Here is a 23,965-nt window from a genome sequence, read left to right on the forward strand (position 1 = left end):
AACTGCTCTTTGAGAGGGTTTAAATGGATTCCTCTGCTGCTGACTAGCAAGCAGTTGTCTTCATGCCCAAAAGTGAGATGCGAAAGTCACACATAGAAAACAGCTGTAGGATCCAAAAAAAGCGAGATGCCAAAGATAACTATTTAGTTAATACTCTATGAAAACTGACCTTCTATATAAGATTTTGAGCATACTTTAAAGGTGTAGACGAGAGGACTAAACACTGAAGGTATAACCCCATGGAAGCCAAAACTTCCCTGTATTTCTGAAAGGAAATGTGGACAAACTTTAGGAGATTTCTATCAGACTTCTGTTAAAGAGGGAAAGATAAATGGCAACTCTACTGCAGCCAAAAGAATTATGATTTTTTTTCCAGTGTGTTAAATCAGGTCTAAATCAGATTCAGAAGATTCTGTCTATGAGACAACAGCAATTTTGCTATGCTTTGTTGCCATCCAGAGACTTGTTTCACAAAAGTCAGTACAAGTGTCTCCTTTGGTTTTCCAGAAAAGACTGTGACAGACATAGCACAAAAACAAAACGTCTAGATGAGTTTCTTGGGAAAAAAAAAAATCAATCCAGGAATGCAAGAATTCTTCCATCCTTTGAGCTCAAGCACACATTTTCAAATATGACAGCAGGATGGGGAGAGAAAGTAAAATTTCAAATGTGAATTAAGTCTCAAAGCTTTCACACAGGATAAATAATCCTGTCCATTTGCTTCAATGTCAAGCACTAGAGCAGATACACATGCAAGTGAAAGATATACTGTAATAGGAATATTTTAGCAAACACACCAGCAAAAAATTTCTCTGCAGAAACATTAATCAACACAGTCAGTGTCTTTTTGAACTTATGACTAAGGTGGATCAAAAGAGTAACGATTGTACAGTCAGGATATCCATAGAGTTCACTATTATGATATTTAGTTCACTAAATGAAAAAACTAACAAAAACAAAACAAAAAAAAACCACTAAAAGTCATAAAATCAAATCTGAAGCTATTTCACGTCTTTTTTATGAGCTTGGAAATTCTCCAGTACTGAGCATACACTGATACCATTGAATTTGAACTGCATTTGGTAGTCTGAGATTTTGGCTGTTTGTGCAAAATAGCATAAAGAATGGAAGCAGTATTTTCTATGCAGTTGGCAATTCTTGAGAAGTTTAACCTTACTTGAGAAAAGTAGATTTAAGATATTAGATATTAATATACGTACTACTGAGATGGCAAACATTTGAACATTTATAATCTAATGTAAATAATAATATATAATTCGCTCACAGAATGCTGTGGTAAAATGAAGAAATAAAGCAAAAATTCCTCTGCAACCATGAGCTCAGTTAACAGCAATATGTCAATGTATTTTAGAATCTTGTTTCTTAACTGAGGAGATCAGGATGTAGTTTTCTCTCATTTACACCAGATTTGAAGGATAGGTTAAACATATGATGGGAGAGTCTTTCTGCTCTTTGATAAATCTAAAAAACATGAACATTCCCAGGTATTCAATACTCAGTCTTTCCAGAGATTAATTTGATGTGTAGTTTGATGTACGCTACAGATTTAATTTACAAGTAATTATCTCAGCAGATACAATTTTGGTATTTATCAAGAACACTATGTTTACACTTCATTGATAATGAAATAGTTGAGGAGGAAGCACAGTTATATACATAGAAATCATATGAAAAAGGAGAAATATCAAATAGGTCTATATAATGAACTTCAAGATTGTAATTAGGCTTTCCAATCCATTAGACCACCACAAAATCTGTAAATCTCTGAGTGACAACATGAGAGAGGAGTTTAGGAGTTTAGGATATAATCTCTGTAGATATCACTGTTCGGAATAAGCCTTGATCAGCCAGATGTGGCAGTTCAGGTGAGAGAACAGCAACAATATTCTCAGAAGTTTGTAAACACTCTACAGTGTCGACTTATTAGCACAGATGATGATGACTCTAAGTATCCAGAATCTCTGTTTGTGCAGAAATCCCAGGTTTAACCCAACGACGGACACTTACTGACTGCAGCACTAATCTCCCAGCTCACAAACCCAAAGATAGATTGCTTGCCTAATTTTGTTCAAGTGGTTAAATAAGGTAGAGTAGAAAAGAAGCAAATTTCCCCCGTCTTTTGGGAGAAAAAAAAAAGGGATAAGAAGCATACAGCATTTGACTTTTTTTTTCCTTGAAACACACACACACATACACACAAAGCTCTGAAAGCACAAAGTCACAAAGACCCCACCAACAGCTTTGAGGAAAGTTACTAATTATCTTTTTAAAATCATTAGTACACCACTGGAATTTTCTGGAGAGGGAAAGCCTCTGTATCATAAAAAGGTGCACTGTTTGAAATCTGTAGCACTGCAGCTTAATGTAGTAAAGAAAAAAGAATGTATCTATTGATGATAATATAGATTGGCCTGACTTTCTCCTCTCTGTTTTTATCTACCTACCTCCTTTGTTTTCAGGCTTCCTTTAATCTTTCTGACTTTAGTCTTACCAATTAACATTTCTCCTCATGCCAAATCATTCAGTTCCTTAGGGATAAGCTAACTGAATTGAAGGAATGAATTTATTTTCCTCTAGTTTATCTGGGTTTGCAATACAATACTCCAACGTGTCAAGGTCTTCAGAGGGACTGTAACTTACACAGCATCATACATCTTGGGATGTGAAGACCAACACTTTGATCAATTTGGGGTGAGGATTAATTAAAATACTATTAATTGCAGTATATTATTAGCATGTAATGACTGAAATGTTGTTGCTTAATCTCAAGATCTATTAAAGTGTACATAAATGGGAAACTGTAAACTTCTGTTTCATTTAGAAAATAATGGTATTGTTGAGTTTGATAAAGGGACAGTGGGGAATGAAAAACCTTTAAATCACAGCACAAACATTAACTGTTTATATCAAGAGAGTTGCAAACAGGTAGAAGCTATTGTCCTCTGTATGCACTAGGCAGTAGAGGAGGATGTGACACTTTGCTGAGTATGTTATACAGGTGTTCGTGAGTTCAGTGTTCAGACCTGGAATTCTGGGTTTTTGAATTAAGCCTGTTCTTTTATTCTGAAAGTGCTTATCCCTAATTGAATATCTCCAAACTGCAATATTACGTACCTCCGCCAGGTTTTGTTTCTTGTTACTGACACTTAAAGATGTTTTGTCTGTGTTGATGGGTTATGGCGTGGCTAAAGCAGGAATTTGCAGCACCTGGCTATATATAAGGAAGTGAAAATATTGTCCAAGGGCTGTGTAGGAAGTAGAAAATACAGTGAACAATCTGTTCTGGTTTTGGTAGCCCTTGTGGTGCAGAAACTGCTTAAGGACTTTGAATACTCAGAAGCACAGGGTAGATCCAGCTTTTTATACCATTCCGGCTGCCAACAAGGTTTCGTCTTCAGCATTTTTTTCTGAACCAGATGTTGTTTTTGTATACTTTTCTGAACCTCTGACAGATTTAGCTTCCATAAATTTGTTCAACCTTTCTTTGAACCCTTGTCAGCTTAGCATCTGCAATACGTTTTGGCCAATATTTCCACAAATCTACTTCCTCCTATGTGAAAAACATATCCTCTCATTTATTTTTAACCAGGCTCTTTCTGTCTTCATGCGCCCTTAGAAGTAGCTGAACTGTTTTCAAACGAAAATTTTCACAAGTAATTTCAGCTAGGGCAAAGAAAAAATGTAGGATATGCTCTGAAAGCAGTGTACTGTGTTAACTTTGGAAATATTACAGCACTTGTTGGTAGAGTCTAATGGAGCGGCAGTAGAAATTCAACTATAATAAGTCAGAAGTTAGCAATAGTTAACTGTCAAATATTTGTCCTAACTCTTATTTTTCATTTGAAACTTGGATCTGTGCTGCTTCTAGTATCTGTCCTTTTAACTCAGTCTCATAGAACTATTCATACAGTGCTACCCAAGCTTAAATATCTCCAAGGTAATGGCAAAGGCATAAGTTAACAAAAACCAAAAATTTACTATGAAAGCGTTAATCTTCATCTTCCTGTGTATTTTTTCCTCCCTCTAGCCTGCACTAAAAGTGTTGGCATCATAAGCAGCCTGAATGCATATATCAGAGGCAGACAGAGCAGCTATTAGCCTGTGGGCTAGTACAGCCATCATCAGATAAAACATGGTATGCTACTTTCAAACCATTGATTGGCCCATTATGCTCCTTTACCTGAGCTTTCAGATGAGAGAAAAGTAGTTATCACATTACAATCGAGTCATTAACTATGATGGATTCCTGGTCTCTATATTATATCAGCATAGCTTTGCTGCAAGTAGGGAATAGAGAATAGGGTAGGAGACTTTAATGGGAAGATTTATGCTCATCTTTGATAATTTTAAAGAAAATTGTAGCAGGTGTCTTGGAATAGATGGATACAATGCTCATTTTGAAGGAGCTGAGACCTGTGAAAATTTATAGTAAGGGGTGAAAAGGATGGAGGGTATAATGGGAGATGGAGGGACAAGACCTGTAGGAATAACACTTGAAAACAGGTAAAACAGGATGTTTACTAGAAGTCTGTTCCCAGATGACATGTAATACCTTAGAATCTGGTGAGAGCTGTGTCATGCTACTTTGTTATTAGTAGTATATTATGGAAAATAAGCTCTTAGTATCCTGTAAAGTATATTCTTCAGTGGCATATTAAATCAGAAACTATTTTAAATGAAATAAAAACACCTTTTGCATACAAACATGATAGGCCCAGCTGAAAATTCCATTATGTAGTGGGTTTACGTGGCAAGGTTTTGGTAGTGGGGGGCTGCAGGGGTGGCTTCTGTGAAAAGAATCCAGCAGCTGCCCCATGTTACATAAGGGCCAGTTTCAGCCAGCTCCAAAGGGACCTGCTGCTGGACAGTCAAGCCAATAAGTGAGGTTGTTTGCACCTCTATGAGAGAAAATTTAAGAAAGGGGAAAAAAAAATTGCCAGGCAACAGCTGATGGGAGAGCGAGGATTGAGAAAGTGTGGGAGAAGCAGCCCTGCAGCCCCCCGATGAGTGCAGCAGGAGGGCAGGAGGTGCTCCAGGCAGGCAGCAGCAGTTCCCCTGTGGCCTGTGCAGGGAGAGGCCCCTGGTGTACCAGGCTGTGCCCCTGCAGCCCATGGGTCCCACACGGAGCAGATCTCCACGCTGCAGCCCCCCCGTGGAGGTGCCCCCGGTGGAGCAGGTGGATGTGGCCTGGAGGAGGCTGCGGCCCATGGAGAGCCCCCGCAGGAGCAGGCCCCGGGCCGGAGCTGCAGCCCGTGGACAGGAGCCCACGCAGGAGCAGGGGGTCTGGGGGGAGCTGCCGCCCACCCGTGGGGGACCCGTGCTGGAGCAGTTTGCTCCTGGGGGATGGATGGACCCCGTGGTACGGAGCCATGTGGGAGCAGGTCTTGAAGAGCTGCTGCCTGCGGGCAGCCCCCGCAGGCTCAGTTCGGGAAGGACGGCATCCCGTGGGAGGGACCGCACGGGGAGCGGGGGCAGAGAGGGACCGTGAGGGAGCGGTGGGGACTAAGTGCTAGATAGACTGACTGCAGCCCCCATTCCCTGTTGCCCTGTGCTGCTCAGGAGGAGGAGAGTGGATGGGGGGAAGGGGTTTTTAGTTTGCTTTCAGTTTCTCAGTGCTCTAGTCTGCTAGTGATAGGCAATAAAGTACATAAATCTTCCTATGCTGAGTCTGTTTTGCCCATCAAGGCACAGCAGATGAAAGCACCTGGGTAATGCCCGTAACTGGGCTGCAAGTTTGCAAGTTGCATATGGCAGGGGCATTGGTGTGGGAGAGCCTCCCTGCCAAAGCACAAAGGAAAAGGTGTGTGGCAGCTCCTGAGGCAACTCTCTGAGGAGTCCAGTTGTGTCTCTCATGGCAGGAGCACCACCACCCGCCTCCTGAGTGGCCTAGGCCACCTGCCTGCCCCACGGCTGCTGGCTCTATATGTCCCTACAGCCTTTTCAGAGGGTCTGCTATCCTACAGCAATGGGCATGAAACGGTGGGTAGCACCTGCCAGTGCCCAGAATGGCAGCCGCCCTGTGGAGCTAGGTGAAGGCCTTCACCACAGATGTCTGATGTGAGGGGCTGCGGGCGAGGGCTAGTGAAGAAATAAGTGCTGGCCACCACCGAAGTGAGCAGAGTGGAGTCTGCACATGCTGTCTGAACACAAACAGTTAAAAGATGTGTGCCCAAGCAAAGATCTGAAAAAAATCTCCAAATTCCTGTTTCAGTGCCTCAACCACATCCACTTTCCTGTCCCAGAGAGAAAAACGTGATAAACAGAAAGACAGATAGAGCACAAAGTTGTTCTGTGGTTTAGAAAATGGCAAGGATATTTTGGAGGCTTAGTACAAATTTTTAATATTCTCCTAAAGTGTACACCTAAGGTATACATATTTCCACCCTGGATAGCACTGCTTTCTACAGAGGTAACAAATGAATAAGTAAATATTTTAAGAAGATTATTAAGAATTTCCTTCCAAATCACCTTTCAGATGGGACTTGCCTGAAGAATAACAGAAAAATAAGAAGAAATAGTTGCCAAATAAAATGAGGCAGAGAGATATTTTTACTGCTGACTGAAATAATTCTGGAATAAGATAGCAGTAGCTTGTGCATTGGTTAGGTTTTTGGTGTTCTAAAGCCCTAAAGCAAGCATTGCTCCCCTTGTCATGATGATTACCCGTTTCTAAAGCACATGGGCAACATCTAGTGTTAGCTGATGGATACTGCACATTCCGGTGTCCATGAATGGTTAAATATTTGAATCTTGCATAGCCAATGTCTATGAAAGAGTTTCTGTGAAAATCAGGCCCTCTTACCCCATGTCAAGATGGTATCCCAGAGATCAGTCAGACATTACTACAAAAGGCATGCTGTATATTTACTTGCTTTTTCTCAAAGCCTGAATTCTGGTAGCGGTCAGTTCTATTGGCATCCTGTTCAGACCTAGTAGTAAGTAAACAATCAGAAGCCTTGGGAAAACAGGTCAAAGGAACAGGATCAACTCAAAATGGATCTGTTTTAGATGAACAAATTTCTTATCCACACAAGTAATACCATGTTGGATAAGCTAGAATAAATGGCAAAGATACTGTCATTCAATCTTCAAATTCTAGAAAGTCTAGGTAGAGGCATGCCTCCTGCCTTGCTGGAGGGGGTTAGCATTGGCCATATCCCAGTCTGCTATCCAGTGTGGGTCCAGCCTTTTCTGGTGTTCCAGAACAATCTGTTGTCTAAGATTGTGAGAAATTCTCCCTTGCCCCGGCTGGGGGCAAAGAAATAAGACTAGGGGAAATATTTGGGACTCCAAAACTTTTACCCAGGCCTCAATACTGAGACAATCTGTTCTCTCAACAGGACATTATACTGCCAGTGCTGACCCAACAATCCAGTCAGGCCAAACACCTTGTTTGCTAGTTTTATATCGCAGCTCTCTACGCAAATAGAGAAACACATGATCTTTGCTGTTTGTTTCCAGGAGAAAATTACTGGGGATGGAGGAGGCAGGATGTGATCAGTTGGTACAATTTTCCCCAGCAACAAAATGTGTTGGTATGGCCGGAGACTAACAGGTCCTGAAGTCCATGATGTATGGAGATGCCTGCTTCCAGATCTATCTTGTGCCCTGCACTTTGCTCTTGCTGTGGCACAAATACAAACTGCTAGCATAAAAATCACTTGTCAGACTGTCATCTGTCATTCTGTCTAGAGAATATCCTGTGTAGTAGGTGTTATATGTGTATGTGGAAGAATGTCTCTCTGCTTCATGAATGTCACCTGGTTAGGGACCTTTTCACTGCAAAAGAGGTAGTAATTAAAAGGGGAAGTGATAAGTAAGAACACACAAAGACACAAACCTAGTAGGCAACACATAAAAGAGGTGATACCAGTGATCAAAAGTATCCAGTTACTAATTGATGGACAGTTGAAAGAAACTCCAGAGACAGTTTTGGAGAGAGCCACCTGGACTTTGTAACAGATAAGAGAGGGAAAACAAGAGAAACATGAAGATTTGGGGGATTCTGTAGGACTATGCAAAATTTGCAGAGGAACATTTGGCAGAAAGGGACTGGGGAAGAACAAAAGAGGAGATACGCATAAAAGGGGATAGTCACTTGAAAAGCATTGCCAACCATTATGCTTGTCTGACTGAACCCTGTGCCCAGTCACTGCATTCTGTCCGATCTCATTAAATCCTTTCATGACAATTTCTCCGCATGATCTTACTCTTACCTCGTGTGTGTACATGTGTTGCAAGGACTAAATGTAAGCTGCTGGAGAGACCATGGTGAGTGGAGGCAAGGCATCTGAGGGGGACAGGCCAGTCTGTGGTGCCAGAGACTGAGCAAGTGGGAGTGAAAGCTACTGGAATGGTTGGGGGTCGTGTCCACCAGCCACTGGGATGAGAACAGCATGTGTGTCCTGAAAACCAGATACCAGGAGGGACTGGGGAGAAGGAAGCAAGCAAGGGACTCATCTCCAGAGGCTGGAATGGACTGAGCATCACAGGTAAACATGCCTTGTACCAGCTGCTGTGAAATAAGTAGAATGTCTGTACCATCCTCACCAAAACTGGTGTGTGGGTGTGTGAGTATGTGTATGCAATTTGCTGGCAAATTTCAGGCTGGATCAGCTGATGAGTGGGAGGTCCTGGTTCTGGGCAGAGGTACCAAAAAGGCAGAGGGTCCCTGCCTGAGTGCTGGATCTGCTTGCTAGCCATCTGTTTGACCAGCCATGTCAATATACTGTGGGTATCTGTGTGTGTGTATTTGGCGTAGGAGCTCAGCTTCTCTACTGGTTGAACCCGCAAATGAGAAAGCAGCAGCTGTGTCCATCGGGCTGGGACAGAGACCCCGAACCAGGCTCCAGCTGCCAGGCAGGAGGAACCTCCAGGTTCTGGATCTTCTAGAGGTAGCGGCCACTCATAATACCCTTTAATGCGTGTCAGTAGGATTTAAGCCTAAATTCTTAACCCACCTCTTTATTTGCCCACTTGAAGGCTGATCTCATCATATGAAAAGAAATAAAACTCACTGAAACTTCCTTGATCTTTAATTTGCTAGTCCACCAATCAGTCTGGATTGAACACTCGTTGCATATAGGAGGGGTCATGGAGTAATAGTTTCCCCAGTGAGATCTGGCAGGATATCTGCAGCAAGACACAGGTGTTTGTATGCATTATATTTCACTTAATAATAATGCATCATATTTTACCTCTAATGAATTAAATTTTACCACATAAAGAGCTCACTGTCTTTAAACATCTTGGGTTCTACAGTACACTTATTCTGAATTAGAAATCAGAACCGATGTATCAAGAAATGCAATCCCCAAATTGCAAGAATAAAGAAATTTCAAAACAAATTTGAGTTTTAATGAAATTCAGGTGTAGGAAACTGAGTCAGATCTTGAAAAAATTACCAAAGGAAATGGCCGAGACTAAACAGATAACAAATTCATTAACGAACTGGATATCTGGAGAATATTTAGCATGTTGCAACTAATCACCACTGGAATTTTGGAAAGGATACTAGTCTTTTTTTTTTTTTTAAAAAAGTTGTAAACCAATCTCTATATGTAGTTCATCATGACACAGGTTCTTGAAAAGATTACTGTGTATTTCTTCACTGTAATACACCCAACATTTCCCTGGATTACCTGTGCCTACTCCTGTGTCCCAGGTACTGAACTGTTGAGACAGAGTTGTCTGTTCTTCTGTGAACAGCTTCATTTGCCTAATTTTCTCAATACCTATTGAGCTCTTAGGCTGATCATAAGCAATGTTTTCAGTATGCTTAACACAACTGATTTTCCTCAAATCTGAGTTTGTAAAACAATACCAGGATTATGGCTTTATCTCCCAGGCAGATAATGGACAACCGCATTCACCATAAATGAGAAATGTTGTGAGTGCAGTTAAATGGAGTACTTTTATTCTGTTTAAACCCCACACATCTGAGCAATTCAAGCTTCAAGCTTGAAGAAACCCAATTGAACTTGAAGAGGTTCTCCTGCTATGCATTTTTTGACAGACTGTCAAAAAATGTGAATGGATCCTAAATCATGTTTGGCAATTTTGGGTGGCAAAGACTTCATATTTTCTTGCATCATTATGAATATGAAGAAACTTCTCACTGGTCCTATGTCATCTTCTGGGGAACAGTATCTCTGCAAAGCTGTGTAATAATGATCATATTCCAATGTCGCAAGCAGCACAGCTGTGCCAGTGAGCCATGTAATCTAAAGAGGGAGTACACACCACTGCAGAGAAGTAACAGGAAGTGCTGGATGATATTTATGGGAGTAACATTTCAGCATTCAGTCTAACATGTGGGGAAAACAGCCTGTGGACATGCATGTCTCACAGTAGCCTGCATATGGGTTGTCTTCAGTGGAAATTCCTGAGTACCTCAGAGTGTGTGGGCGGTTTGCACAGTAGCAAAGTGGTTAAAAACTTTACAGACCCATGACAGATGGCTGTTTTACATGCCCTGCTAAATTACAGATGTGTAACATCTTTTCACCTTTCATGAGAGGGTTGGAGCCTGATATTCAAGATTCTTGTTTCTCACAGCATTTCTGCTCCAGTTCTTTACAAGCCATTGTCAGTTTGATCCACTTAGCATAAAAGCTTATCTTCTTGAACGTTTGCTTGCAGATAATTACCCAGTATGTTCCCAATGTACAGCACAAAGCTGAACATACCGTTTAATCTTCCATGTGGAGCTGAGGCCTTGTACCCACCATCAGAAGGTCTAAGAAAGTTGCCTTACCTCCTAGCAAGCTCTGGGATGTGCCACTAGTTCATAATAATTTGTAATATTACACTGTGTTCAAATCAGATGTACAAAATGCATCTCCTGCTATGTTTTCAAATACCATGTTCCAGATGGACTTGGCAGGTCAGCACAATAACACAATGTGTGCCTGCATGCAGCAGCACATCTATTGCAATGTAACCTGAAAAGACAGGGGCATATTTTCTTCTGTTGCTCACCTAAACATAACCAAAATATGCAATTTCTTCCATTTCTTTAGTAGAGACTGCCTCCTCTCACTGAACTCTATACAAATGTTGATAAGACTATAGTCAATACTCACTAAACTAATCAGGGGCTTTAAATATGCATTCAAAGCTTTGGTTTCTAGAAGGTGGAAGAAGGAGATAAGCACTTTGTGATATTTTTTTTTTGACATGTTCAGTACAGCCTTGTTAAGAGCACTATTTCCCCATTAATCACAGGGCCAGAGCTGCTTTTCTGTCTGTCTGTGTCTGTAACACCTGGTGCAATTCCACAAAGGAAGCACTAGCACTTAGTCCTCAAGGAGTCTAGCTCCACCAGCAGCCTTCAGCCCCTGTCTGTACATCCCACTGTGCTGTCCTGAGAAGATGTACAGTCAGCAGAACCACCTCAGACAGAGCAGATACTCCACAATGTGTGCTGTGTCGTGTGTGCTAGTCCTGAACACTAGTCACTGTGAGTATGCAAGGTTTCAGTCATTCAGAGGGCTGATTGTCTGTATTGCATGCATCTTTTGAGATACTCTGCCACCACCTGATAGCCTCAAACATGTCTCAGGAATGTTTACATGTTGGATCCAATGGCTATCAAACACACAGTACAGAAATGGCCGCAGGAAGGCGCCCATCCCGCAGTTGGGTCAGCTGTCCCAGGCAGATGCTGGTAACCACAGTGCTCATAAGTCCTGTTTGCCCTTTGCTTACAAAGTATTTAAATATTCCATGCACCCTAAACAGGAAAGGAGTACCTCCTCTCATTTAATTTCTCACTGGGTGCTAGGCCCTGGATGAGCTGTGGCTTCAAATCACTTCCAGGAGAGAGCTGAAAAGGAGTACTCTTAACTCCAGAGCTATCTGGCAGCAAAAGGGTGCTAGCTCTGCTTCTTGTTTTTGGGGGACCCCAGAAGTAGCTCCCACAATGGGTGCCTACATCTAGAAGGCAGTTGCCCTGACCTTCTGCTGAAACTGACTAAAATTGCACAAACTAATTCAGAGCTGGAGTGGGGGAGGGAGGGACTGGCAGAGGGAAGAAGAGGAGGATTAAAGAGAAACAAGACGTTGCACATACAGTGACATTTGTCAGGAAACAAAGGCAAAATACATTTTGTTGTTGTTGTTGTTGTCAGCTGCATAAACATATAGTGACTTGAAGGGAACAGTGCTAAAACAAAAAGATGAGGAGATAATGCACAAACCACCTGTAGTCATTTGTCACAAGCATCAGACGGGAAGCTGTGACCGCACCGTATTTGTCATCCCGGCTATTCAATTACTTATTCACCTACTGACAAATGATATGAAGACACACACAAACAACATTTTAAAATTCAAAGCTCTGCTTTTGTTTTGTTTTACTTTGATTTTCAGCGTAGAAGGAGGGAATTAACTCTTCAGGTTTTTGTTTGTTTGTTTTTTTGACCTGTAGGATTAAGTGACTTCAGATACAAGTTGTATGATCGAAGGTAATTTACCCATAATTTTACCGATAGCCAAACAAAGCGTTTGTAGGTTGGAGGCTTTCTGAACTGTCTGATGCCCAGTTGCCCGGACACTAACAGGGGACACTAAACAGCTACTTGCCTGAGCTCAGGAAAACCTAGCTCTTCAGTAAGGTATGGCTGAACAGTGGTGAAAATAATATGCATACAGAAAGACACACATCAGAAAGATTCAGGGCACGAGAGGCTGGAGCCGCAATTCTCTGTCTAGACCACAGGTATCTTCTGAGCAGTCTTCAGAGAATAAATGCTGAATGGCTGTTACTAACCTGAAGCACAGGAAGTGCCCAGCAACACCATATGCTTCTAATTTTACTCCATTTATCCCACTAGGTATAGCTGTGGCCTGCTTGTGAGCAGGAGTGTTATCACATTGTGTTAGAGCCTTTTTCCAACCCTTAGTGATACGCACAGTCTTCTCCAGTAAGGACAAACCTGCACCACAAAAGGACTGTGTTCCTGAAAGTTACATTAATTGCAGCACAAGACCTCACCTGAATAAACCTCACATACATTCATTGGTGGTTACAGGACAGACATCTGGATAGAGCAGGGTAGAAGGGTAGAATATGTTAGTCAGCTCCACCACAGATATAGCAAATTCACCTTTGCTTTTATTAATTTACATGGATTAGGTATTTTATTGTGATAAAGCCAGGTAAGGGTAAGTGACACGAGTTGTCTGAAATTTCTAGAGAACAAGCTGCTAGAGAAATAACATCTTCTAAAGAACATTCCTTGGTTATTCAAGTAAGAGATGTCAGCATGATTTCTACACACTGTGTCACAGCATTTTAAATAACTGATTAAAAAGGGCTACAACAACCCATTGAACTATGCCAGTTATTCATGGAATAATGTCAATTTAAACTCTACACAGAACAGACCAGTCGTAAAACTACCCTAGTGTTTGAAGACAAGTTTCTTCTCTTGTAGTGCCCTGCTCTTATTCCCCGATTGAGGAGCACTGTATCTTCCCCTTAAGTTCTGTTGCAGAGGGTACAGAAGAAGCACAGAGAAGAAAATAATAATAATAATGCTTAGATTTATTCATTTCTATTTATTTACCCACATTCTGTAATCCCTGTACTTTTTCCCCTGATCAGTTTTGGAAGTATGATTTTGCTATAGTAATGGTTTCAAACCGGAAAAAAAAACAAACAGCAACAACAAAAAAAAACAAGCAAGCAAACAAAACAAACAAACAAACAAAAATCCCAATCACCACCACCACCAAAAAACTTTTTAAAGTTTCAGTGAAAAGAGAAATGTGAATCACTGAACAAGGTGTTTTTTTCTTTGTTATTGGTTTTTTTTTCCCATTAATTTGCGATCTTCTATGCCACCGCGCCTTTAAAATAACAAAACCATGCAAGATTCTTAAGGAGTGTCAGAGGTTAGAGTGAGGTAATCCGCACAGCTCATACATCTCCTCTCACATTGTTAACATTAGCACCTAGGAGTGATGTGTACAGTATTTTTAGACCCTATCTGACGAACAATAATTTCATCTCTTTTATTTCAGTAATTTTATTTTTCAAGTCCTACTCTGAAAGGGTATGAAAATAAACTAGCACCGGATCCCCAGCTCGCTAAGGGGCATTCACAGTTCAGAGAAAAGCTGTGTCATAAAGGAGCACATTAATTTTTAAGAAAGTGCACTGGGTGAAGTCCTGCCTCCCACAATGCTTCACAAGAAGTCCAAGTTGCTAATCAAATATCATACCAGAAAATAAAGTCTCAATGTGTTAAAAGCTACAAGGAGCAGAAAAGAAAAGCTGTGAAATTGCAGGAGGTGGCTGTTGGAAGGTGAACGAAGTTCAGAACAAATGGTGTTTAACACATGGTCCATTTCACCAAAAAGTAGAGATAAAGTGCAAAGTCCAACTAAGGAAACACAAGAATTTATGAGCAAGGCCTTTTCCCAAAGGGGATATTTGTCTGCCTTTTTCTCCTAGCTATGTACGTAAAAGTGAAGTTTTATAATGATTAAATAGCATACCCATCATAGCAAAGTAGTCCATTAGCAAAGCTTAGTCAAGCAACAAATATTCACAAGAAATCACAGTATGCTGCTGAACATCAGTGATGATTATAACTTCTTAGGAGCACGGCAACTGCCAAAATAAAGAGAAACCCTGTATTTGCCAAGGCTACAATTTAATCCAGAGGGAAATATATTATCAAACCAGTACATTTTGAACTGAGTGGCTTTTCAAATTCTGTTAATAACTTTGCAGATACCAACCTCCCAGCTGACAAAGAAATCTTGACCACAAGGAACCCATGGCAACAGTCCCCGTCACCTAAAAACAGCTTCGGGAAGGAAGGAAAGATCAGAGTGCACAGGTTAATTACTAAGTACAAAGGAAAGCAAATGGGAAAGGGAGAGTTGGATGTTCAGACACAAGAAAGTACACTTAGAAGATGTGGAAGCATGTAATAGTTAGGAGACAGCAGATTTCACCCCGTACTGAAGAAGGATGTACTTGTAGTTTCACAGTGATTTCTGAATCAAGTCTGCTACTCCAAATAATCCTGAAAGAGTCCCAGGAGAAACTGAAAGGCAACCAAAGCCACCTTGGCTGGTTTGGAGGGACAGACAGTAAAGTTGTCTGGGGACACGATGGGAATGCTTGCTTTCCTAATGCTGTGTTGTCCAGAGAAAGTTGGTAACTTATCAGGCCTTGGCCATTAGGATGACAGCTCGGGCTGTTCCAACTTCTAGAAAACTTTTCTCATTTTGGAACTAGAGCGAAACAGCTGGAGTCAAACCCAGCACTCCACAGTGGCCACTGTTAGCAGCTGAGTAGCACCGTACAGTCAGTCTGCTCTCCACGCCTGTCACAGTTTCAAGACTTCAGTCAGCAACGACTGGTCTGGAAGAAAAGGTGAGGGCTATGAACCACTAATCGAGACCACAGGTGTCAAATCAAGCCCGTAGGACCCTCAAAAATACTTTGAATGAATTTGGTTGCTTTGCAGAAAGACTATTATGTTGCAGCCTTTGTAAGCAAGCAGTCTGCCACAGTTTAAGGATATCTCTATTTTTCTGACATTGAGGCACTTGGAAGCAAGCTACAGACGAGTGACACCACCAGGGCTGAGTCATCCACAGTAGTAGTTCAGGTCTTTGTTATTCCCGGGTGTTTTATAGTTACCCCTCTCTCATGCCAACATAAGAGAAGTGATGGTGGCTGTTTCGCTCAGCACAGAAGAGCAGCTCAGGAGCAACTGTGGAGGAGGAAAGAAAGGGAAGAGTCAGCCTATGACTGTTTTACAAAGAGCAGCCATTGTCTGGTAATGGAGAAAGGACAGAGAAGCTTTCCCTCAGTCCCTTCTTCAAGTGCTTCCAGAGCACTTTGAATATGTGTCCCACCTCATCGTGCACTTCTGAAGGATGAAGGACAGAGGGAGGAGAAGCAAAACCAATGAATGGGCTAGCACATTGCAGAACAAACTCTCACGTAATGTTTTTGGTGGCCCCTCAGATACACTGGTAAATACACAAGTATTTGCTCAGTTTGTTGGGCTTACATTGCATTGTTGTAATTAGATTATCCCCACTCTGATCTGGTCTGCTCAGCCCAAGGGAAATAGGTCTGGACCAACCAATTCTCTGAGAATTTACACCACTGGAAGATCAGCCAGAGAGACAGAGGAGCATATCACCAGCCTGGCTGCTTTGTAATGCCAAGGAAACCAGAATGTCTCTAGGATCCTGAGGTTTTGTAGTATTTCCTATAAGAAGGAGTATGCAACGAGTTGGTGCTGTCTGCTACTCAAGCCCAGATAAACTTACTTCCCCACAGTGCTGCTGCGAACTGCAATAGCACTGCTTTTCTCTGCTTCTTCTGTTTTTCTCTGTTGCCTCAGAAAACTGAGGTTTTGTTTAGGTCCAGTCCTCCTGGAGGTGGACTGGAATTTGAGATCTGGGGATGAAAAGTCTGTTAAGAAAGGCAGAACTTTTTTTACTCCTCCAGTGCATGCAGAAGGATGAGGAAAAGAGGTGCTTCTTATGGGCAATTAAAATTAGTGAAGCACTTGTACGTGCATTGGAAGAGAAACCTGAAAAAATCATATCCTTTGTTGTCTCACTGGGGCAGGTGACTCTTGTGCATGCAAGACACTAGACTCAAATTTGCTCAAAGCCCTTTTTACATCGTGGGTGACGTAAAAAATCTCATGAGACCTTCCCAGGCTATGAAACCCTCCTAAAAAGAGGGAGAGATATGTTGCTCATAGAATCATGGTCACAAGAAAATGTCCTGTACAGAGACAGAATAACATACATCACTACTTCCAAAGCTCCTAGAACCAAGAGTCAATGGTATGCCCTTTGCAAATAGACAGCAGAAGACTTAAAACAATTTCAGAAGTCTGACAACAGAGATTTCCATTTTAATCAGTAGAAAATTTTCTGGAGTGCAGTCTAACTGTGCAGAAAAGTAGTATAAAGGATTTTTTTTTTTCCTGAAGAAAGTGAATCCAACCATAAAATAACAATATAATCTCGATTTAGAAAGATAGGGGAAACCTGAATCTGGTGTTCTCAAATCACCTCTTGAGAATTTCTTATGTTGGAAGCAAACAACTGTTTGCAGATTGTGAAGATCCCCAGGAAATTATTTTTCCATATATATACATTAGTGCTTCAGAGACTTGTCTGGCCATTGGAGGTTCAGGTGTACCCATCTTATAACAGCACTAAACAGAAACAGCAGAAACATTCTGTTCACAAGTCTTTACTGTTTTATTCTATTGTAGAAGGTGTTGTCATGAACCTCTATATATAATCTGGAGCCCTAATAAGCAAGAATTAAAAGCGTTACCAGTAGAGACATAAAATACCAAACTTTCTCCCAGCTGTGCTCATATGACCAAAATACACCATTCTAATAAACAAGTTAGTGGTGTGTAAATCTTCACACAAGGCAACAAAGGTGAAAAAACTGTAATTCAGTTGGGCTCATACAGCTAAACAACAGCTATGTTATAGCGACATTATAAACTTCCCCAAAGCATTATGGGATAACATGAAATCATTCTTCTGCAAGAGAAGGATAAATAACACTTCCATTAAAATACCTTCTCCTGTATTGGGCAGGTCAAACCAGTTAACAGTGTTAATGATCCAGACTCAGGAAAAGGAGGCAGTACAAGAACACCCCAAAGAACAGGCGTCCCTCTCAGAGAGTCTTTTATGTTTATTTTGCCACAAAAGTTCCTTTTCTGCTTCCTAAGGTGAGAGCCCTGCCGCTCGGCTCCCCCTGCGTCTCAATGCAGCCTTATCATATGCACAGCCAAAGTCAGTAGCAAGGCCAAGAGAGGGCAGAAAAGACAGTGAGCGCCGCTGGTGTCCGTGCGAGCGTGGCTAAACCGTCCGTGGCCCCGGGGCTGGGGTTCGACGGTGATGTACCCGTTGATGATGCGGATCCGCGGAGGAGGGTCGGTAGCACTGCAAGGCAAGCAGAGAAGGACGTCAGCCCAGGTTCAGCCCAGAAATGGCTGGTGCCCACAGAGCAGGATATCTCCAGCCTCTGTTCCCCAACGCCCATCTTCTGGCACCCTGAGACAGCAGGCATAGTCTCTTGTACTGTCTCCATGCTCACCAAAGGACTGTGTCACCCAGTGTCAGAGCGCTGCCTCATCAGGTGGTGATGCACCCACAGTCATCAGGTGAGTGAGCACCCCTAGCACCCTGCAGCCTGCCTCTCAGCTAAGCAGAAAGGAAGAACAAAAGCACCTGTGCGGCAAAGCTGTGTCACTGCAGCAGCGCTTTCTCAACAAGGCTCTACAGGAGGAGGCACCTGCCTTCAGCTGAATCCATCTTTCCCAGTCATACTTCTGTACATGCAGCTTAACCTGGACCAAACTGGCTCCTATGCTGCCTGTTCCCTTCCACGGGTCAGGAATTACAAAGGGTTTAAATGACATGTTTTAAGGAGAGGAGGAGTCACTGCCGGAAGCACTCCCTAGAGACCAAGACAGAAAAGTCACAGGGAAAAAAAGATCTCTGCACCCCCAAGCATCTCTGGGAGTACTGAGGGCTCTGAGGTGGTAGTGAACAAGAAACTGCATTCTTGTTCAAACCCTACGTAATGCTACATTCCCACCATGACAGCACATGGTGGAGGAGGAGGATTTTACACTTCATGCTGCTAATACCAACTGCCTTGAGCCAGGTGAGCTCCGACAGTGTTGCACTGCAGGTCAAGATTCAGAAGGGCTGGGTACTAAACAGGTGTTTTTCTCTTTGATCAGTGGATTAAAGCCTTGTGTTACCCCACATCTATAAGGCTGGCATACATCCCAGCGCCTTGTGGTGCTATTTGGAAGCTGAAGACAACGTCTGACAAAGTTAAAAGCAAACCTGTCTGCCAAACACAAAGGAGTCATCTCTCCCGCACACAGTCCCTAGCTGCTGTGCTCCATTCTTGCCTTACTTTGGCTGACTTTAAAGCAAAAACGCTTTGGGAAATTGAAGGCAACTAGTACCCTCTTCAAAAACTCTTGCCCTTCCATATGCAAACGTCCCCACAGGAGGTTTGAACAGCAACAGCAGAGAAGCAGCTGGCAGCACAACAAAGAAATACAGCTGTCAGCTGATACATGCATACAGGAGCACGAACCAAAGCAATTCAGCCAAGCCCTCTACAAGATCGCATTAAATCACTCCAGCTACGCCTTTCACATTTCCATGCTGAGAGGTCTGAAGTTACATGCGTCCCAGGCACATGCATCAGAAACCTGAGCACGCTACCCACCTGTGGCAGGGCACCCAGGGCAGTGCGAGCAGGGCTGAGACCCGTGTCTGGATTTCCGCGGGGACACGGGGCGGCAGTGCCAGCAGATGGGGCTCTCAGCACAGCCCAAGGCTGCACAGACAGCCGGTGCAGCAAGGGCTGCCTGCACCCCTGGGATCTGGCGGCAGAGAGCGTGCCGATGCTCCCTGCTTTACAAAGAGCTATGTCTAAATGACAGGTGCCTCGCTATCATCTAGCACCTGGGTGTATTTCTAGCTCACAGGATGACAGTTAGTAGAGGAAGATAGGAAACATTACAAGCAAACAGGAAAGGAGGAGTTTGCTGCTCCCGTATTTATGCCATAGTTTCCTAAGCTGCCGTCATTAGCTCTGCTTTTACTTCACTATTGTCTTGCAGTACTTGCAGTCCAGTATGTTCCCCTAAAACACCTCTGACTTAGTCACAGTAACTCATCCTCCCATATTCTCTCACTTGAAGGCACTGATACTCACATCAGGGCACCCATATTTGCTCCTGAACATCATGGGAATAGTTGCGTGAGAAAAACTGAACATGTTGGTGTGCAGGTAGGATGAGTGATTGAGTTCAGAAAGACTAAACCATTCTTTACTGTTTCAGCTAAACAAATTGTCTCCAAAAACCTATTCATTAATAGCTGGTATCAGCTACATTAATAGAAATTAAATGTTAAACACTAAATCAGATGTGATCAATATAATGATTCATCGTATCGGTGAATTTTGCATTGTGTACAGGTCTGCCAGTGAACATGCAAACCTCCACGTGCATTTGTCTCCCTTTCTCTCCAAACTACTCACACTTAGGTTGCAAGGAGGTTGCAACAGAGAGAAAGTGCACAAAATTACTCTAGAAAAGAGGGAATGGAGTCTGGTCTAAAAAGTTTGACAATGTCTGAATGCTTGGATCAGAAAAAAAACAGCTGCTGCACTTGTTTGCAGCCAGTCTGAGCAATTTTATTACTCAAGGCAGTGGTAGAGCTGGGACCAAGGTATAAGATATAACACAGCACAAGAGATATACTCAGTACCTTGGGGACCAGGAATACACTTTTGAGGGAGAATAAAATGAATATAAAAACTTCAGTCCCAGAACTGTAGGCTCTTCTCCATCATCCTGACCTCCTTGGTTATTTACAGCACCACAAAAATAAAATGTTTTCAACCTGAATGTGGCAGAGATATAAAAAGAGCTGGAATCAGGCCTGTGTGTTATCCGACAGGAGGGAAACATTAAGGTATACGTTTAGCCACAGGCCTAAGTATAGTTTGTGAAGAAGTACACTTCTTTTTTTTTTTTTTTTTTCCCCAGGCTGCTATAGTTCCTGTAGGTGAGTAAGCTCTTGTGAGAGAAAAGTAGGGGGAAGGTGTGAACCTTCTCCCCACAGCACACTCCATTTTTCATCTTAACTCAATCATGCATTAGGTTGTCATCCCCCTTTCCAGATCTCTAGTAATGCCATGGGGATTGCACATTCTTTAGCACTGGAAGAACACAGCAACTGGAAATGCTGAGTAATAATCATATAGGTCACATAGAACAGCTTGGGTTGGAGGGGACCTTAAAGTTGACCTAGTTCCACCCCCCCCGCCATGGGCATGGATGCCACCCACTAGATCAGGTTGTCCAGGGCTTTCTCCAACCTGGTCTTGAACACTTCCAGGGATGGGGCATCCACATCCTCTCTGGGCATAAATATTGCCCAAATGCAAGGATCGCATGTGCCAGATGTAAGAGTTTCCACATATGCAGCAGCTCTTGGATAGAGGTCCAAGACTGCAGGCTGTGCCATCTACCAGTGGACCCAGCCGTGTGTGATGAAGAGTACTACCATATGCTTACAATCTCTCAAGCTCGAACAGAAAATGGTCCAGGCAAGGCTTCCACCTGTTATGGATAATTTTCCACAAACCTAACCATGCATGAAGAAGCTATTTAATCACTGAAAGCACAAGCAGCCTTAAGGAAATGTCCCAGCAGGAATCATGGTGAGGGAAAGGATCAGATCCTGCCCTCATCATGTACCTAGCCTTTGCAGAAGCTTGGCCTACTCAGCCCAAGTTAAAATTGAGTTTATTTGAAAAGCCCGCCCCCCCTGCCCCATTAGCTACCTTTCTTCAATGCGAACCCAGAGGTCATTAAACTGTCGCAGCCTTTGCTTCTTCTGCTGCTTCTTCTTCTTCTTTTTGTACTTCCTGTCTACCTTCTCCAGCACATCGATGCCGTCAGGGAGCAGCAGGTGAGGCAAGAGCTCTTCCTCCTCCTCCTTCTGGGGATGCAAAGGCGGAGGTAGCTCCTGTGACACTACATAGGGGCTGTGTGCTGGTGAGGACGATGAAAAGGCTAACAAGCTTTTGGGGGATTTTCCGCTGGAAGAAGGAGGAAACATGGATAATGTTTGAAAGGGCTTTGAGGCAGAATCCTTGTACAGATACCATATATGAAACAAGTGTTTCTCCCTGGCATACAGGCTGGACGGTTATTTCTTTGTGTTGTATTCCTATCCCCTCTTCCTAAAGCAAATATTCTGATCAAAATGGTTCTCTTTAATAAAAAAAGCTTTGGAAATAGTTAAGCTGGACCTGAGTAAAGGATGCAGTCTGGCTCAAAGTAGAATAACAGTTGGGAATAACATTGCATATCTAGAAAGAGACAAGAGAGGAATCACCCTTGAAGTCAGAGAAGGTCAAATCATTCTCCTCTAGTCTGACCTGCAGAATACAGCCCAGACTATTCCTTTCAGCAGTTCCTGCCCAGACCCAACTAACTTGATGGGGAGGAGAAGGGGCAGGAGGAGAAGGCAAGCAATGAGCTAGCCCAGACTGTGGTGGTCATGGTTGCAGAAATGCATCTTGCAAATTATTATCTTAGAAGGAAACAGTTCAATATACCATTAAACAATCCTCTGGACCATCTAGTCTGCAAGCAACTAGCTGTAGACTAGCTATAGCAGTGCCAAAATTGCTATCATTGCATTTTCTCTCCCATGAAGGTGGTACAGAGTAGTGAATACAAAGCATTTATAAAGCATCAGGTCAGGGGGCATGTCTGAAACACAAGGGATCAGAGCTCAACTCACTATTGTAGCATTTACTTCTAGTGTAAACATTTATTGTCACCATGCTGATCTGCAGAAAGAAATAATGTTGTCCTGCTATTCAGATAAGCTTACTGAGGAGCATGAACCTGTGTCTTTAGGGGGCTGTTTCAGACAAGTATGGAGGTCCACTTAGTGGGGGAAGGGGAAGGAGGTAGAGCAATCGCAGCTCTACCGCAACGCAGAAGGAAGCTTTGCATGCATTTATATTAAGTAGTGAGGGAGTAGAAGTCAGGGCTTCAGCTTTCTGGATGTGTAGGTCCTAGATTTAGAAATGTCTGGTTATGTCTGGCAGCATTATCTGGAAGTTCAAAGCAGCCTCAGCATGCTACAGTGAGACTATATGCATACACAAGCCCTCTCACACGGGAAGTCTAGGAAGCCCAAGGGAGCACCCAGTCAAGCCTCCAGGAAAGGCTGTCAGGGCTATTCTAACCCAGCTTAGTGTGAAGGTGATGTATCAAAGAAACAATCAGCTCCACCATGATTACTCCAGCTCTGTTTCATTATACTTCAAGCAGGCAACATCTCCCCATCCATACTCTTGAGACATGCAGTCTGCATGCAGTCTCCTGTCCACTCCTGGCTTTGCTGGCCCACGCTTCTCGTTGTTGTTTGGAACAAAGTGATTCCACCCCTTTTCTAATTTGTGAGTTTCCTGAGCAAACTCACATGCTCTATCCACTCCGTGGATACACAGAGCACAACACAAGTAGACTGATCTGTAGGCTATTTCATAAAGAGAAAAAATGCAGCAGTTTTCTGTAAGAGGACAAGGCTGGAGACTGGCTTGAGCTGAAATCCAGAAAAATAACAAAAGAGCACAGGCCACTGTGCAGAAGCATGGCTTCAGTCACTGAAGCCTTCTCAGAATTATAGGCTGTGTTTCTTTTCTGCCCTGCAATGTAATGGAAAGAAGGAAATCCAGCACACGTTTCAGCATGGCTGAGTTTTCAAGCTAGCCCATCACTGTGGACAAATCTCTATTATGGACAGTAAAGAGGGTTCATCCTGAAAGAGGATAAATGAGGTTGTGGACTGGACCATGGGGGAGTGAGCAGATGGAAAATGAAGAGAATCTGATCTTATTTCCTGCAAGGAAAATCACAGACAGATCATATGGTGAGCTTTATGTGACAGAGACCACTGCAGAATGGGTCGTGGGCTACTGATCTCTCTCAGAATCTTTGTGATTGTCACAGTTTCACTTTACCACCTCTGAGGTGTCACAACACTTCAGCTCTCCTCCACAACATCCTCATATCCCCCAGCTCCCCCTGCTGAGTGACACTCACCCAGTTCTAGGGATGCGATTTGATTGCTTTAAAGGTCCTCTGCATATGGTTCCCTTTTCTCTGATTTTGCTTCCCCATATCTCTGTCCTTTACTGGTGAAAATCTCCAAGTGGGCTCCACTACACCTCCTCTCCGGATAAGACTGCCTTCCTGCCTGCATACTCCCTACCAAAATTCATGGCCATGAGATGCTGGAGCTCAGCATTGCTACAAGCACAGCAAGAATAACCTCCAAAATGCATGGCCAGCCATTTATTCTGATA

General features: G+C 42.9%; 1 protein-coding gene across 5 annotated transcripts in view; it reads right to left on the reverse strand.

The window, feature by feature from the left end:
- Positions 1-16,985: 16,985 nt before the first annotated feature.
- The window catches only part of TRABD2A (TraB domain containing 2A), a 78,751-nt gene continuing 71,771 nt past the window's right edge, over positions 16,986-23,965 (reverse strand). The window contains exons 6-7 of one of the 5 annotated variants that reach the window (XM_066988246.1): positions 21,422-21,679; positions 16,993-17,982 (exon numbers count right to left, since the gene is read on the reverse strand). In XM_066988246.1, coding sequence (XP_066844347.1) covers positions 17,802-17,982; positions 21,422-21,679 — 439 coding nt within the window. In that variant the 3' untranslated portion in view covers positions 16,993-17,801. Of the gene's footprint in view, positions 17,983-21,421; positions 21,680-23,965 lie in introns of those variants that run through there. The other 4 variants (XM_066988247.1, XM_066988250.1, XM_066988248.1 and 1 more) reach the window with 4 other exon arrangements.

The sequence above is a fragment of the Anser cygnoides genome, chromosome Z (genome assembly GCF_040182565.1).
Source record: "Anser cygnoides isolate HZ-2024a breed goose chromosome Z, Taihu_goose_T2T_genome, whole genome shotgun sequence".
Lineage (NCBI taxonomy): Eukaryota > Metazoa > Chordata > Aves > Anseriformes > Anatidae > Anser > Anser cygnoides.